We start from the raw sequence: 17,655 nt of genomic DNA on the forward strand, positions 1-17,655 counted from the left end.
TCTAGCCCAGACTCACTGGGGTTTTGTGCTCAGACTCAAAGGGCCCCATTGACAGGGGGCTGGGGTCGGGTCCTCTCCCCGCTCCGGGCACAGCCTGGTCTGCTGGGGTGGCACGGCCAGCCAAATGTCAGCGGGCCCCGCTGCTGGCTCAGGAGCCCCTCCCTGAGGGCCAGCCCAGCGGACACTTGCTGCTTTGGTAAGAACGGCAGCTTCCTCCCTCTCCCCTCAGGCCAAGGGGAACAGGCGGCACCTCACTGGGCGCCAAGTTCTGCCCCCGGCGCCTTTAGAGGGTGACGGCAGAAGGGCTTCCCAGGGGGCTGCGCTTGGCTTTGGGGGTCCAGCAGCTCCCCCTCCGTTTACTTTCTTCCCCAGGAGTGGCCAGAGGGGGCACAGCCAGGGAGTGGCCTAAGGGACAGGCTGGAGAGCTCATGGGACAGAGGGCAAAACACAGGGCAAGGAGGCCTCCCGAGGCGGGGAGCCGAGAGCACGTGCGCGGCTGCTCCTCCCTGCCCTTCCTCTCTCGTCCTCAGGTAGAACCTCTGGGTGGCCTCTGCCTGGAGCAGGCGAGCCCCCCTCCTCCTCCATCACACGGGGGTGGGGGGTGGGGGGGAGGCGAGGAGGAGGAAGGAGGGAGCGGGGCTCGTCCCCCACCAGACTCCAGGAGCACATGCCAGGGGAAGAGTGCCAGCCTCTTCGCCCAAGTGGGAGGACCCATCGCTGTCCCCTCCCTGGCCCGCCCATGAAACTTGACACTGGGATCTCCAGGACGACCAGCAACAGAAAGGCTGAGGCCCAGCCCGCAGCTGGCTGTCAGCAGCCAGAGCGCAGCGCCACCGGGAAGAGGCGCTGAGGGGAGGCGGCAGGTCCGGACGAGCGTCCACAGGGAAGGGGGGGCTGGAGGCCAGGGCCCAGGAGGGGCCCGCAGAGGTGGGGGCGCTGCTGGGCGAGGCAGGGGCTGCTTGGCTGCCCAGCACTGGCGAGCAACCCCACCCCAACACCTGACCCTCCATCCAGGTGAGTGAGTGATGCTGGCACACTGGGGGGTACAGGGAAGGGAGGAGCAAGGGGGTCCTGCCTCTACCATGAATGGGGGCAGGGGGAGGCACTTGCCACCTCCACCCCCGTCGTAGTCTCTGGGCGGGGAAAGCAGGAAGCCTCTGGTCACACCTGAGTTCGCGCTGGTCACAGCTGAGCTTGCCCTGCTCCTGCTGGGCCCCTGAGCTCGGAGGGACGGAGGAGGGAGGGAAGGGCTGCCGCCCTCTCCCCAGAGCGGGGCAGGCTGGGCGCAGGGCGTGCCGCTTCCTCTGCAAGTTGGTTTGAGCCTCTTCCACTCCGGGGGCTTAAAAGGGGATCTGGCTCCCTGGCTTGGGAGAGAACAGCCACCAGCGGGCTGAGCTCCCCTCTCCCCAGGGTCAGGGCAGAGCCCTCACACCCCGCTTTCTCCCCATCCGAGGAGGTTCAGGGCAGGGTCTCCCCAGCCCGCGGCAGTATCACGCCCACATCCCCAATCACAGCAGTGGCCCCCCTGCAGCAGCTCTGCCCCCCTGCCTCCCCTCCCTGGGGGCTCAGCCCCTCCCTGCCCGGCTGTTCCTCCTGGGCCCTTTTAGGACCCCAAGCCCTGAAACCTCCCAGTGGGCAGTGAGCCCTGAACACCGCAGGGAAGGTGAGGGTCAGCTGGGGAGGAGGTGACCCAGAAAGGAGGCTGGGAGGGAGGCGGGACCCAGAGGGCACCCAAGCCCCTGTGCCACAGGGTGCTGAGCTGCCCACCTCTTCCTGCCTCCCTGCCCCAGGCCAGGGTCCCAGTCTCCCTCCACTGCACCCCTCTGGTGTCTCCCCAAGTGGGGAGTAAGAAGGGGAAACAGCAACCTAGGGGAAAGTGGGAACTAAGGACCAGCCCAGCGCCCTGGGCTCGGTGGCCCGTGGGATGTGGGCCTGGGGTGATGGCCAGAGGAGACGCCTGTGGCAGTAGGAGCCAGTGGCCGACAGGCCGCGCCCAGGTCGGGGAAGGGGGCCTGCCCACCCCTCGGCAGCGATGTGCCCCCCCCCCCCGCCCTGGAGGGCTGCTGCTGAGGGGGCGAGCAGCCGCCTCTGACTCTCGAAGCCTCAGCGCAGCCCACAGCGGCACCGCTGCCTTGCCGGCCAGGCCTCGGGACGCACGACCCCCACCAGTCAGTTATGACGAATTCCACCTGTTCCTCAAACACAAGAGCCCGCAGGGCGTGGGTGGCCGGAACCCACGGCGACAGAGTAATGGGGAGAAGGAAGAAGCCCCCTGGGCCCTGCGCCTGACCACCCCGTGGCTGCGCTCCTCAGTTGCCGACACACCCCGTGCCCATGCCTGCGCTGCCCTCTTCCAAAGGGGAGCCTGGAGGCGGCGGGAACCTCGGGGCCAGGCAGAGGCTGGGCTCTGTGCCAGGGGCTGCCACATAAACTAGGGGTGCTTTCTGGCCCTCCAGCTCTGCCAGCCTCCTGTCTGCTCCGGCTCCCGTGCCAGGGTCCTCAGAAGGCTCCGAGAAGACCAGGCAGGCAGGCTGGGGACAGGAGGGCCAATGGCAGCCCGCTGCTCTTCCTTCCTGGGCCAGGGGAAGCCACTCCTTGCCTCTGGCTGCCACTCAGAACCTCCAAAGACTCCAGAAGTCTCCAGCCTAGGCACTACTGAGCATTGAGGGGGAGGGTCCCTGGTTTTCCTGGTTGACAGGCAGGAAGTAGCTTGGGAAGGCGTTCATGATGCTGAGATGGAAAGCCTGGAAAAATACAGAATCAGCAGTTGTCTGATTGGGCTTCCGTGTCTTCCCTCCAAACTTTGGAAGGCAAAGGGAGCAGGGGTGACTGGCCCCAGGGCGAGGCTCCCCCCCCCCCTCCCCCTGCTGCAGCTGGGAACACTCAGGACTCTGGACTTTCAGAGCACGGGCTGGGGCTCAGGCCATGTGGTCACCTGACGCTGGCCTTGCTTTAAATAGACCGCTGTGGGGAGAGCCTGAGGAGCTGCTGGAATGTGCCTCCCCACTCTTAGGGGTGTGAGAGCAGGACCACGGCCTGGCCTGCACCCCTTCAGCCCGCCGTATTCTCCACTGAGAACCCCAAACAGCACCAGGGGCTCCTCCTCTGCTCTGGGGCAGACCCGCCGTCAAGCGCCCAGGACGCACACGTGGCCCAATGAGCAGCCCCGGGTCAGGGCCCAGGCCCAGGCCCAGCCGGCCGAGCTGAGCTGACTCTGCAGGGCAGGGCGGTCGGCCCCGAGGGAGGCCTGGAAGCAAAACCATGGCCTGCGACTGGCATAGACTGCCACTCTTCCCAGAGGGCCCGGGTCCACTGGGCACAAGTCCACAGCTTCCTGCCCTCATCACCTTTGGAGGACACTGATTTTGTATCCAAAGCTTCTGACCCACAAACCCTACCTTTCCTGCACATCAGATCTGGCCTCAGCCCTCCCTCCTCCGGAGACCACGGCCCTCTCCGTGGCACAGCTTGTGCACGAGTGGACACGCCCTCTGCAGTCTCACCCTGGGTCTCTGAGTGTGGGACCTCGCGAGGGAAAAAGTCCTCCTGCGTTTAAGGAGTGCCTCTGCCAGGCTACAGTTGGCAGCTGAGGCCCAGGGCAGGCAGGCTGGCGAGAAAAGCGGGTGTACTCGCCCCGAGGCTTCTGGCCACGTCACCTTGCCCTTCTCTAAGAACCAGATGAACAGGAGTGCTCCCACCCCCTAGACACCCGGGGAGAGGGGATGTCAGAGACCCCAGACATGAGAGGCCAAACTGCCTGACAAGTCGGAGGGAGCTAATGGGGCACACAAGCTCTGTCCTTTGGGTGAGTAGCAGCACAGGTGGGTCTCAGGAAGCAGGGCCAGCCATGTCAGAGGAGCGACGTGCCCACCCAAAGCAGGTTCCGACCCACGAGCGGGGTGTGGGGGAGCGCTGGCTGGAGCCCGTTCCTGCCACGCAGCCCTGGACAATCACCTCACCCCTCCAGGGCTCCGTTTCCTCAAACGTAGGAGGAGGGAGGCAGGAACGGATGGGATGATCTGGGCCATCCTATGATTCTTTTAGCACATCTGAAAACTGCCAGAGAGCAGGGGTGAGAAGTGAGAGACACCAGGAGGTGAACCCCAGGAAACCCCGACCTCTGACAGGAAACCCCACCTAGTGTTCAGCGGTGCCACCTGCATGCTACCTCCATGGCCGCTTAAAAAAAAACAGCTCCCACCTCCAGCTTGCCTCGGCCTCCACCCCGATGTGTGAACTATAATAAACATCCTGGGAATGGAGGAGACACACAAAATACCCAAAAGGCATCTGGGGAGTGCTGGTGGTCAGAGAGGGATGTGGGAGCCCCCAAGCTGGCGAGGTCCAGGCTGCCTCAGCAGCCCTCTGTGCTGGCCTGCCTCCCCAGAGGGCCCCTCCTCGTGCCAGGCACTGGGCTGGCTGCTTCCTACAAGGCACGGCCTCCCAATAGCCTCAAAAGGGAAGCACCTCCTTCTTCACTTGAAGGTGAGAACAGAAACTGACTTGCAGAGATGAAGGACTTGTCCAGGTCACAAAATTAGGAAGGGGCAAGACTTATCCGGGATGACTAAACCAATGTTCTATGAAGGGCAGCCGGAAGAAACTAGAGGAGGTATCTTGTAGAGATGGAGGGGCAGGCAATCCCTGCTAGATGCCACCAGTTCCTGAAGGACAGAGGTGGGAGAGGGACAGAAGGATGCTGGGTGAGGTCAGCAGGAGGTGTGAGTTAACAATTCAAGCTGTCCCAAGGTGGGCCGCGGTGGGCTGCCTTGGAAGGGGCTCCAGCAGAGGCTGCACAACCACGTGGAGGGCAGGAAGTCCAGGGCAGGGTGGAGGGCTAGACTGAGTGACCCTGGTGGCGGTTCTGAACAAGCCATAGCAGAGGCAGCAGTGCCGGCAGCAACTGGCTTCCCTGGCACAGCCGTCTTGGGAGAACTGCAGCAGAGGGCACCACCACCTGCCTGGCTTGGACTGGACCAGTGTGTCAGTGATTAAAGCAGGACTGGCATAAGCCCCTGCCACCTACTCTACCCCTTGGGTCAGAGCCAGTGCCTCGGTTAGATGGCCCTGACTGGGTGGGCACAGGCTCTGTCCCTGGTCCCTCTCTGGAGGCAGGACGCCCTTGTGCCCACAGCGGGGAGGCAGAGGGGAAAGAACGCCAATGCAATGTGCCCCAACCACACACCTGGACCTTCTCCTTCGGACTTCTGGGCACCCGTGGAAGGAAAAGACTTTTAGTCAAGGGGCTGGGAGGGCTGGGCGAGGGTGGAGAGGAGTCTCCAGACCAGAGCCAGCAGGGGAGGGGCTGACTCCACCAGCCCTGGGTCCCCTCCCAAGGGAGACCCTTTAGTAAAAACTGGAGTGACACGGCATCATCTTTCTCCTCCCAGGAGAGTAAGACATTGGGCTGGTAGGGAGAGTCTTTAGGCTGGTGGGAGAGGTGGGGTGCCCAGGAGCTGAGGTTAGTAACCCCCAAGCAGTACCACCAGACTGTTCTCACGAGCTGACCCTGGAGAGACACGCCATGAACCTGCTCTTGAGAATCCTGAAGCCAGGACCCCCCCACCCCCAGATCCCACCCAAAGTACTAAATGACCCAGGGCAGGGAGCCGTGCCAGTCTGTGGCACCCTAGCAAAACCTAGGAGTGGTGTCTCGAGACAAAAAATGTAATAGCTAAGTCACTCCACCTCAATGTCAGAAACTGTCCCTGACCTTGGCCAGCTGACAGACCCCTCCAGTGTCCTACTCAGTCAAGCAGCCCCCATAGGCAGTGCCCATCTCACTCTCACCACTGGCTTCCCTCACCAGGCCATGCCAGCAAGGTGGGGGTGAGGGCCACCGCTGGGCAGAGGGGCCCCACGGCTCCTTTCCTCATGGGCCTCCAGAGGAATGATGGGTGCGGCTGATGAACTTGTTCTGCAGGCTGCGGGGTGAGAGGGTGGATACTCTGGTGCTGCCCAGTGCGCAGCCTGCCCGGGGAAACCTCAGGTCCTCTCTCTGCCTTGGTGCAGGCCGGCAGGAGCCCGGCACACCATGGCAGCCCCAGGCTTTGTGCAGGAGATGCACTCCGTGGGTGAGAAGCTGCTGCTCAAGTTGCAGAGGCTGCCGCAGGCAGAGCCTGTCGAGATTGTGGCCTTCTCGATCATCCTGCTGTTCACAGGTGAGCCGGGCAGATTCCCCACAGCACCCTAGGCTCTTCTCGGCATCTGGGCGCTGGTGGAGGTGGTTGGGTGTCCCCCAGATCAAGGTGACAGAGTGGCAGAGGAGAAGCAGATGTCCCTTGGGAGAAGCCAAAGGTCCTCCCCTAATCATCTGGTGTAAAGGTGGCAGCTAATCTGGGGGGAATGAGGGGAGGAGTTCCACTCCTGCTGCTCAAGTGATGGGGCTGTTAGGAACCACGGCCCAGCAGGTCTCCCAGAATCCCCAACCCACGGCTGAAGGAAGTAAAGCTCTGGGTAGTGGGCAGTGGGGGAAGAGACTCCGTGAGGCGGAGGCCAAGGCCAGTGGTGGACATGAAGAGAGGTGACATCTCTCATGAAGCACTGACCAGACCCCTGGGAAGGGCCCTGCCACGCTTCCGGAATGAGGGCGCTCTCCGTGCTGCCCTGTCTCTGAGGCTTGTGCTCTCTGCCTTCTCCCTCCTCATCCTCTAGCCACGGTGCTGCTGCTGCTGCTGCTTGCCTGCAGCTACTGCTGCCTGCACTGCTGCTGCCCTGAGCAGAGGGGCAGGAAGGTTCAAGTGCGGCCCCTGACCCCACCGTGAGGGATGGGGGAGGTGACCGAGAATGCCAAAGCCCCCGGAGCGCCCAGCCATGCCAGAGGGTGCCAGCCTGGCCCTGCAGCCCTCACCTGTAAGGCCAAGTCCATGGGCCCCAGCTCTGCCCTGCCCAGGTACCTGGACACACACCTGGAACTGCTGCAGGCCGACAATTCTCCCCTCACGGTGGACACTGGGCACCAAGAAAGCTGTTTCAAAGACTGAGAAAACCACCTGGGATTCTGCACTTTTTAGTCTGAGGGCAAGCAGGGGTTCTCCACACCTTGCCAGAGAACAGCCTGCACCTGCAGGGGGCTGGCCCATGGGTTCTGCTGATCCACGCCAAAGAGGAGCAAGCCAGGCAGGGGGACTGTGTCCAATAGCTACTGGACCCCAAGACCCCGCCAGAGGGGAGTATGTCAGTATTCTATCCCAGTATTTGCCTGTTTCTTTCCAAGTAAAAGCTTTTGGGGTACATGTTTCTGGGGTGCCAGGCTCCCTGCAGGCTGGGCTGGTATCTGAGCAAGAGGAGGGCAACATGCCAGAATTCCAGGGGCATGACCAGGGGACCAGGGGTTGTCCTTTCCAGTCCTCTGCTCACCCTGTGCTCATGAAAGCTGGAAAAACATGTAGGGAGGAATGCTAAGGAGGAAGGGGAGGCAGTGCCACAGAACCAGTGGACGAGTGCAGTAAAATTCCTGATGAGCAATGTCTGGTAACAAGCTCTGGCTCCCTGATGCCCACTCTGCAGTGACAGAGGCTGTCACCTCACGTTTGCCCCAGGCAGCTGCCTGGTTCAGCAATGACACTTGACATTCTCCACTGCCATGAGCTTTAGCATGTACATGGCCATACTGGCAGACTCAGGTCCCTGGGTCTTCCCAAAATTCCGAGGTAAGAGCAGAGAGGTCTATAACCTGCACCTGACCCCTCTGCCATTTCCCCATTTGTGTGCTGGACGGGTCTGGGCTCAAATCCTCACTCACCACCTACCAGCCGTGTAAACACACAGGGTAGCGACTTAACCTTGCTGAGCCGCTGCCTCCCCCCCTGTGAAATGGGGTGAATCCTGGTACCCACCTCCCAACCTCCGGTGAGCACTTAGCACAGTGCTGGGCACACCCTAGGAGTTGTAAATATGAGTATTGTTAGTTGCCTCTCTCAATATGGCCCCAACCCAGAGCAATGTGGACCTGTTTTAAGGGTAGCCCTGCTGAAATGCATCCCCTTTCTCGCCTCCCTCTCTGTTCACTTTCTCTCCCAGAGAACCTTCTAGGTAGAGCTGTGAACCCAGGAGTGAGGGTAAAGGAGGCACAGGACCCACAGATGCCAACAGGGCTAGGGCTGAGCACCCCACTGCCCTTCTCCTGCCTTCCCCAGTGGTTCCCCAGTGCAAGACAGGCTCTCCCTGGCTGGTTTCACTTCCTGATGTCCATGGACCCGTCTGACAGGTTTGGGTTGAAGACCCAGTGAGGAAGTGTTTCCAAACAAAAGAAGAGAGAAGAAATTCAGGGATCCGCCTGAACACTGCCCCCCCCCCTCCCCCAGCAATAATGGGATGCCTCCTCCTCCTCCTCCTCCTCCTCCTTATGACAAACAACAATGTGACTCTGATGATGACCAGGACAGCTAATGTTCACTCAGGGCTCACATGCTCAGCAAGGCTCCACACATTCTGATATAGATCAGTTCCTTTCCTCATCACACCTGGCTGCTGCAGACACCATTATCACGCCCACTTCAGCGATAAGGCGCCTTGGCAATGCTGGGTAACCTGCCTGCTTTCAACCAGCCAGAAAGGCGGAGCCAGCCCCCACGCCCCACGCCCCCGGCGGGCTCCCAGCCCCCACGCCCCACCCGCTGGCTCCCAGCCACGGCTCTCACCACCACACTCAGCACAGATAAGGCTCTGATTCCATTATCCTCCATCAACCAACCCTAAATCCCGAACAGACACACCCCAAACTTCTGTCTCAAAATAACCTCTCTCTGATAGGGTGGGACCCAACTGGAAAAGAGCAGGGCTGGGGCGGAACTAGGTCTCTCTCTAAGAAGCAAAACAACCTCAGGGACCGTGAGAGGAGCAGAGAAGCCCTGCCTTCCCAGCCCCAGCCCCAGCACCAGCACCAGCAGCTGCAGGGGCCCCAGGAAGCCTCGCCTCCAGGAGATGCTCCTCAGAGCAGCAGCCCAACCCCTGGGGCCTTTAAAAAAATTAATTTACGTATTTATTTTTCATTGTGGTAAAATATACATAACATAAAAATCATTTTGACCATTTGAAGTGGACAACTCTGGAATTAAATATTTGACATACCATGTAATTTTTGCCACTACTTCCAGAATCTTTTCATCATCCCAAACCAACACTCATACTCATTTAGCAATAACTCCCCATTCCTCCCACCACCACCATCCCTGATAACCACTATTTTGCTTTTTCTGTCACTATGAAGTTGCTTATTCTAAGTATTTCACATAAAAGAAAGTATACAATATTTGTACTTTTGGATCTGGCTTATTCCTTTCAACATGATGTCGTCAAGGTTCAACCATGTTGTAGCATGTGCCAAGACTTCACTTCTTCTCACAGGTGAACAGTATTCTGATGCGTGGATAAATCACGCACCTGCTGACGGACACGTGTGTTGCTCCCACCTTTCGCTACTAATGCTGTGATATACGTTGGTGTACAAATATCTGTCCAAGTCCCTGTTTTCAATTCTCTGGAGTATATAATTAGGAGTGGAATTGTCTGGTCATATGGTAACTGTTTCACTTTCTAAGGAACCATCACACTTTTCCACAGCAGCTGCACCATTTTACATTCCCACTAATGCATGAGGATTCCTATTTCTCCACATCCTCGCCAGCCCTTGCTATTTTCAATATTTGTGAGACAAGCCAGCCTAGTGGGTGCAAAGTGGATCTCGCTGTAGTTTTAACTTGCACTTCCCTAATAGTGAATGATATTAAGCAAGCATCTTTTCATATACTTATTGGCCATGTGACTATCTCCTGTGGAGAAATGTCGACTCAGATCACCCTGGACCCATTTTTTTTTGGTATCAGGGCTGAGGATTGAACCCCAGATCGCATATGTGGGAAGCCGGCACTGAACCACTGAGCTACATCAGCTACCCTGAGTTGTTTTTCTCATGTTTGCTTGTTTTTTTAAGGTGCATCAGGAACCATGCCAGGACCTCCCATGTGGGCCGTTTAAACCCTGAGACAGTAGGGCTTTCCACAGATTCTTCCTTCACAGCTCATTTCCAATCCTGACTTCCACTGAAATGGCTGACTGGTTCCATGCTGAGTTAAACCCTCACGTGAAGCTCTATTCTCAGGGGACTCGCCTGCCGGAAGCTCAGGGAGGTGCCTCATATATTGCTGCTTCTGGCCCTATGTCAGAGCACACTATCTGGATAGGCTCAGAATTTTTCAAAACATAAGTTTCTGGTTTCTTGGTGCTCAAGAGTTTCTTTCTCATAAATAGAAAAGGAGAAAGTACAACATACTGTTTGTAACTGTTAGCAGAGCTATTAAATGGGTCTGACGGTGGTTGAAAGGGAAAGTCTAAGGTCATGTGTATTACTAGAAGAATGCTAAAAAATGTAACATGGGACTGTATAGCCTAGTAAAACCTCATGTGAAATATGAATATGGGTAATATTGCATGTATGACTGTTTTTTCGAAAATGAACAAGTATATGTTAATGTTACAAGATGTTAATATCAGGCAAAAAAAAATTATGCTAGGTGAAAGAAACCAGATATAAAGTACTGCATATTGTATGATTCCATTTATATAAAATGTATATATAAATCGATTTATAAAGATGGAATTAGATTAGTGGTTATGTAGGGCTGGTGAAGGATAGAGGGATTGAGAGGTGACTGCTAAGGGGTGTGGAGTTTTTCTTTCCGGAGTAATTAAACTGTTCTAAAATTTTTTGTGGTGATGAATGCACAACACTATGATTATACTAAAAGCCATTGACTGTACACTCTGGATAGATTATATGGTATGTGAATATATCTTAATAAAACTGCTTCAAAAAGAAAAAAAAAAAAAGAGTTCCTTTCTCAGCTTATCCCTTTCCTTTCTCATTGCAAGGAGAAACCAGGCTGTACTTACATTTAGCTTGAGAATCTCCTCAGCTAAATATCTAACTAAGTTCAGCTTTCAATTCTGCCTTCCACCCCACTTCAGAACTCAATATCTCCAAGTTCTCTGCCACTGTATAACAAGGATCACCCTTCTTCCAATTTCCAATGACACATTTGTCACTTCCTTCTAAGGCCTCGCCAGAAGTTACCTTTAACATCCATATTTCTACCAACATTCTGCTCATGATAAAATTATGTATTCTCTAAGAAGATAAAACTTTCTCTATAGCTCTCACTCATTTCTGAGCCTTCACAATTCTTCCAGCCTCTACCTGTTACCCAATTCCAAAGCTGTTTCCACATTTTTAGGGATTTGCAATAACGGCATCCTACTTTCTGCCATCAAAAACTGTTTTTGTTTCCTGGATACTAAATCAAATACCGTACAATGGGTTGGCTTAGACAGCAGGAATCTACTGCCTCACAGATTTGAAGCTAGAAGAAATCCAAAATCAAGGTGTCATCAAGGTGATGCTTTCTTCCAGCAGACTGTGACATTCTAGGGCTGGCTGCTGGTAATCCTTGGTCCTTGGCTTTTCTGTCACATGGCAGTGCACGTGGCAGTCTCTCCAGTCTTTTTCCCTCTCTTCCAGGTTCAGCTTCTGGCTCCTCCCTCTAGCTTTCTCTCTCGGTGACCTTACTTATAAGGTTCTCAGTAGGGAAAGACCTATCCTAATTCAACTGGGTCACATCTTAACTGAAGTTACCTCATCTAAAGGTCCTAGTTACAAGGGTTGACACCCACAGGAGTGGATAAAGATTAAGACATGTTAAGAACATGTTTTTCTGGGGTGCAAGGTGCTAAGCCACCACAGCACTCTTGCCAAAAATCAATTGGTCAATGGATGTGAATTTAACTCTGGATTTTCAATTCTATTTTATTGGTCCAAACGTCTGTCCTTACGCCAGTACCACAGTTTTAATTACTATAGCTTTATAGTAAGTTTTGAAATCAGGAAGTATGAGTTTTCCAACTTTGTTCTTTTTCTAGATTATTTTGGCTCTCTGGTCCCATTGCAATTCCATATGAATTCAAGGATCTGTTTTTCCATTTCTGCAAAACAGGCTGCTGGAATTTTGATAGGGTTTGCAATGAATTTGTAGATTGCTTTAGGCACTACTGACATCTTAACAATATTCCCTTTTTTTTTTAAAGATTTTTAAAAATTTACTTCTCTCCCCTCACCCCCCCCCCCCAGGTGTCTGCTCTCTGTGTCCATTTGCTATGTGTTCGTCTGTGTCCGCTTGTATTCTTGTGAACAGCACTGGGAATCTGTGTGTCTTTTTGTTGCATCATCTTGCTGTGTCAGCTCTCCATGTGTGCACCACCACTCCTGGGCAGGCTGCACATTTTTTGCATGGGGCGGCTTTCCTTACGGGGTGCACTCCTTGTGCATGGGGCTCCCCTGATGCGGGGGACACCCCTGCATAGCTGGCACTCATTGCACGCATCAGCACTGACTGTGGGCCAGCTTCACCACACAGGTCAGGAGGCCCTGGGTTTGAACCCTGGACCTCCCATGTGGTAGGCAGATGCCCTATCCATTGAGCCAAATCCACTTCTTGTATTAAGTCTTTCAATCCATTTATTTAGGTCTTCTTTAATTTCCTTCAGCAGTGTTTTATAGTTTTCAGTGTACAAGTCTTTTACCTCTTGGTTAAATTTATTCTTAGGTACTTTATTCTTTTAGATGCTATTGTAAATGGAATTTTTTTCTTGATTTCCTGTTCAGATTGTTAATTTCTGGTGGAGAGAAACCCAACTAACTTCTGTGTGCTTATTTTGTATCTTGTAAGTTTGCAGAATTGATTAGTATCTTTCTTGTGGTGGATTTTTTGGGATTTTTTAAGTATAGGAGTATGTCACCTGCAAATAGGAATAATTTTATTTCTTCACTTCAGATCTGGATGTCTTCTATTTCTTTTTCTTGTCTGGTTGCTCTGACTAGAACTGCCAGCAATACTGAATAACAATGGTAACAGTGAGCATCCTTGTCTTTTTCCTGATCTTAGGGGGAAAGCTTTCAGTTTTTCACCACTGAGTATATAATTTGCTGTGGATTATTCATAAATGCCCTTTATCATGTTGAGAAAGTTCCTGTCTATCCCTAGTTTCTGTGTGACTTTCTCTTAAAGCAAGTTTTCATCAGCACCAGGAATGTCCCTCCTTGAGGGTGGCTGAGGCTGAACCTTTAGGCTAGAAAAGATCCTAGTCCCCCAGCCCAGCTGCTGGGCAAAGCCCTGGGCAGGCTTAAATCACACTCAGGTTTATAAGTCAGATCTGATCCAGCAAGACAGCAGCCTGGTACACCACCAGTATGGGCAGTGCCCGACCTGGGTCTTTGCCAGGGAAGATGGGCATGGAGAAGAGGTAGCAATTCCCCATCGTGGGCCCTGACTCTGGAAAGAACAAACAGAAAGGCACAGCAAAAGCCTGCATACTGTGCTGTCTGGAGACAGAAAGAGGCTTAAGGAAGGTGCAGCCATCAGGTGCCTGGGCCTAAAGAACGTCCAGTTGACTCAAGGTGCACCTCTCCATTCCCACCACACCACCCCAGAGCAACGTCACCATCAGGGCTGCAGTGGGTCCCTGCCGCAGTGCCCTCACTGGTCTCCACACTGACCTCCCCAGCCCCTCTCAGCCTCCCCGCCTGTGGCCTTCCACTATAGGCATGTAGTGCTCTTCTTCCAGCACTTCTCTAAAGGGCCTCCCCCCACAGTGGAGGTCGGTGCATTCGACTGTATGTACATTATATCTTATCAAACGAAATTATGCAATGCAAGAATCTCTTCAGCAAAACTTCACAGAGCACACAAAACACAGTTTTATCCTAAATCTGTTTTTCAAAATTAAACATTAACATTTTAAAGTAATTTACAATAAAATCCTTGTAACAAAAATATTTGCTTGTGGGCAATAAAAATTCCAGGCCATAAAAAACTGAGGACAGAATTAATTTGTCCTTAGAAAAACTAAGGTCCCCTCTGTGGGACACCTTTCCCTAATTTCAACACTTCCATATCCTTCATGTCTCAAGGTAAACTTCCTTACAGAGGAATCCTCCTAAGCCCCAATCCAGGTTGTGCCACCTGTGCCAACACCATTCCCTGCTTCTCCTCATCTTACCATTCTCTTCAGAGTTATCGCTGCAGTATAATTACCTGAGCAGGGCCAACAATTCATCAAAAAAGTTGGTAAAAGCAACTTCTGTGTAGACCACACAGAAGCTCTAGACACACCTCATTTTAAATTAAAGGCATGTGTGTGCACATTCCTTGGCCCAGCTTTGGGTGTAGGGCCAGACCTTTTCTCTGAGTGTGGGTCTGCTGACCAGAGTTCCTGTAGTGTCTGTTTTCTCATTTCAGATTCTATAAAGCAGAACAAGAATGCAAAGACATTCTGGATTTTACAAAATTTCCCTGTGGTTTTGCAGTTGTCTTGTCCATATGAATCTGACAGGAATATTATCTGATTGATTCCAAAGTCATTCCAAAGTGTCCAAAATAGGTATACTGAGGAACGACACTTCTTTCTCCACTTGTCTGAGGAACAGGGCTGAAGAGTTCAGACTGTGGACAGCGGGGTTCCACCCCAAGCCCAGTTACTTATTGGCTGTATGACCTCGGGTAAGGCACTTGACTTCTCTGTGCCTGTTCCCCACCAAATAATTGGGGTTTTGGCTATTGTCACAGCTTCATTTGGTTATTAACATTAAATTCAATTATGTAATTCACAAGTACAAATATCATGAATAGGTTTGGGAACAACTGACTCTTGATAAACCTCCAACTGATGGGGCAGATGTACAATGCTGTACTGGAGATTAGTCTACTGGCCGTGAGCATTCGGCATGCCAAGCGCATCAGTTAGGAAAGGTCACAGAAGGAAATGGAATGCCGGACAAGCTGGGGGTCAATTAAGCCCATGATCACTAGGAATGATTTTCCTGAACTTGCTGCACATTAGACCCATCTGAGGTACATTTAAAACACCACAGCTGCCCCGCCCACTCCCCTCCCTGCCCCCCCAGGGTGACAGAAGCAGCATGAGTACCTGAACCTGAGTACCTGTGAAAGCTCCCCGCGGTTCTACCTACAGGGCTAAGGACCAGCGTACGGGACTGTAAGCTGTAGGAGACGGGCCTGCAGCTCTTTTTTTTTTAAGATTTATTTTTAAAATTTATTTCTCTCTCCTTCCCCCCTCATTGTCTGCTCTCTGTGCCCATTCACTGTGTGTTCTTCTGCATCCGGTGGCACTGGGAAACTGTGTCTCTTTTTTGCTGTGTCATCTTGCCGCATCAGCTCTGTGTGTGTGTAGCGCCACTCCTGGGCAGGCTGTGCTTTTCTCACACGGAGCGGCTCTCTTTGCAGGGCACGCTCCTTGCACGTGGGGCTCCCCTACGCGGGGATGCCCTGTGTGGCACGGCACTCCCTGTGCACTGCAGCATTGCACGTGGGCCAGCTCACCACACGGGTCAGGAGGCCCTGGGGATCGAACTCTGGACCCTCCATATGGTAGGCAGACACTCAATCAGTTGAGCCATGTCCGCTTCCTTGGCCTGCAGCTCTTGTTTCACAACTGCACACAGTCCCCAGCCTGCCTTTTTAAGGAAGGAAAGATGCCAACAGACTTTAAGCACCAAGGCACAGACTGTTCCCTCTTCCAGGTATCCCTGTATCACCAGTAGGTAGGAACCAACCACAAGCAGCAGCTTAGGCCATGGGAGGCCAAGGCACTGAGGGAGAAGTTAACTTCCACAGGAACCAAGGGCCTCAGTGGCGTAAACACTTCCACCCAGAAACTAGTTCCAGGAGGTGCCAGCCAGAGCTGCAGTTAATCATTCACCCCACACCACAGCGAAGGCCAGGCCTGGCGGCAGAGCAGGCTCCTCGCATTTAACAGGTCGTCCAGAGAAGGGACAGCCAAGACCCAGCCACAGGTAAGGTGGAGGGTGGCCTAGGGCAACCTCCCGGATGCAGCCTCTCCCCCACCCCAGTACAGGTTTCCTTTCTCTTAGTGAGGACTCCTTAGCACAGAAGCCAGGGCAGGCCCCAAAATGACATCACAAAAGGGCAGGATGAAGTGTGAAGGCAGAAAGGGAACTGTGGTTGCTCGGCAACGGGCCCTAGCCCACCTTTGTTTTGCCTTGGTGATGGCAATGAAGATCTTTTCAGGACCATTTGGCAATGCTAACACCTTTTCCTTTCACCACTTGCTTCTTTGAATCAAGGCAAAATTCGGGCTAGCTGGCGGCCTCTTCGGCTCGGGTCCCCCAAAGTGTGGGGCCTAAGGGTTTACCCTGAATTGCCCTCTCTTAGGACGGAGGTGTGTTAACAGCAGAATCAGGTAACTACTTCCTTCCCTACCTTTACTCCTTCCAACTGGTTACAGGATTGCAGCCTGCTACATTTTTTTTCTTTTTCTTTTCTTTTTTTTTTTTGAGGTTCTGGGGCCGGGGATTGAACCTGGAACCTCGTATGTGGGAAGCTGGTGCTCAACCACTGAGCCATATTGGCTCCCCGGAGTTGTTTTTTTGTTTTGAGGCGGCATCGGGAACCGAAGTGGGACCTCCCATGTGGGAAGCAGGCACTCAACCGCTTGAGCCACATCTGTTCCCCAGCCTGCTAATATTAACTCCATTTCAAGATGAGTCAGTCCCTTGGGTTTCAGTTGTTTCCTAGGAGGCTTCCTGGGGCCTCAGCTTGGGTCAGTTCACTCCTTGACTCCTGTATTGACCCAGGAATACAAAAACGCCTCCAAAATGTTAGAGAACCCGAGCAGGAAAAATGGAGGGTCTTTTTAGGTTCTAGCTGAGTAGGTCTCAGGAATAGGAGAGAAGTCCTTGACTTTCTTGCTCTTGCTCCCATCAGGGCTATACGGGAAAGGAGACCCGGAGGCCCCAGAGGCAGCCTCTCTTGGTGCTAGTTCTTGCTCCTGTTTCTACAGAGTACGAAACTCCATTTGTTGCTTGCTGGAGGCATAAGCCCAAAGCCTCGCCATCCCTTCGTGTCCACCAGCCGCAGAGGCAGGAGGACATCCTCTGGGATTGTCACAGAGGCCAATGCTGGGGGAGTGGAGGGGGTGCCTGGGACAGGGCCTCGGCAAACCCCAGCACTCAGGGCCTCTGTCCGCTCTCTTCCAGGTTCACATGGACAAAGTGATGGCAATAAAGAATCTAACCTGGAATAATGAGTTCTGGGAGAACCCCTGGGATGAGGGGGGGCTGGTAGTGATCAGCTTATTCATCATCATGATCGTCCTCTTGGTCATGTTTGCTATTGTGTTTGGTCTACTCCCTACACCAGAGAAGGTCGAGTGTGAAGAGGACTGACCTGACTCGTGGGAGACAGGGAGGCAGCGGGGGCGGCAGGCTGACCTGCTTGCCCATAGCAGCAGTGGGCCCTTCTGGCTCAGGGCCTAAGCCCTGGTTTCTTCTTTTCCTGGCCAGTCTGGCTTTGGGGTAGGCCAGACTGGCAAGAAGAAGGGGAGACTGGTCTGCGAATGAATCTGCCCATCCCCTCTCCTGCTGCTACCAGAAACTGGAAAGTACATGAAGGGACTCTCTATTGCCTCAGGTGAGAGGAGCCATGGCCAATAAAGTCCTCCTGGGTTCAGCTGGCAACTCCCCCAGGGTTGGCAGAGGAAGAACCTGAAACTACCAAATGAAGTAAAATTTCTTTTTTGAATCTGCTAATTTGTGAGAGCTCATTTTCTATGCAGATAGAGCCA

General features: G+C 53.7%; 2 protein-coding genes across 4 annotated transcripts in view; one reads left to right on the plus strand and one right to left on the minus strand.

Moving 5' to 3' along the window:
• Positions 1-17,655, minus strand: part of RECQL5 (RecQ like helicase 5) — a 39,395-nt gene that overhangs the window by 5,503 nt on the left and 16,237 nt on the right. The window lies entirely within an intron of this gene.
• SMIM5 (small integral membrane protein 5) lies at positions 685-10,830 on the plus strand. The gene is made up of 3 exons (XM_004463874.4): positions 685-1,014; positions 6,013-6,161; positions 6,655-10,830. The coding sequence occupies exons 2-3, from the start codon at positions 6,035-6,037 to the stop codon at positions 6,762-6,764; spliced, it is 237 nt and encodes a 78-aa protein (XP_004463931.1). The 5' UTR covers positions 685-1,014; positions 6,013-6,034; the 3' UTR covers positions 6,765-10,830.

Source organism: Dasypus novemcinctus, chromosome 21, assembly GCF_030445035.2.
Source record: "Dasypus novemcinctus isolate mDasNov1 chromosome 21, mDasNov1.1.hap2, whole genome shotgun sequence".
Classification (NCBI taxonomy): domain Eukaryota; kingdom Metazoa; phylum Chordata; class Mammalia; order Cingulata; family Dasypodidae; genus Dasypus; species Dasypus novemcinctus.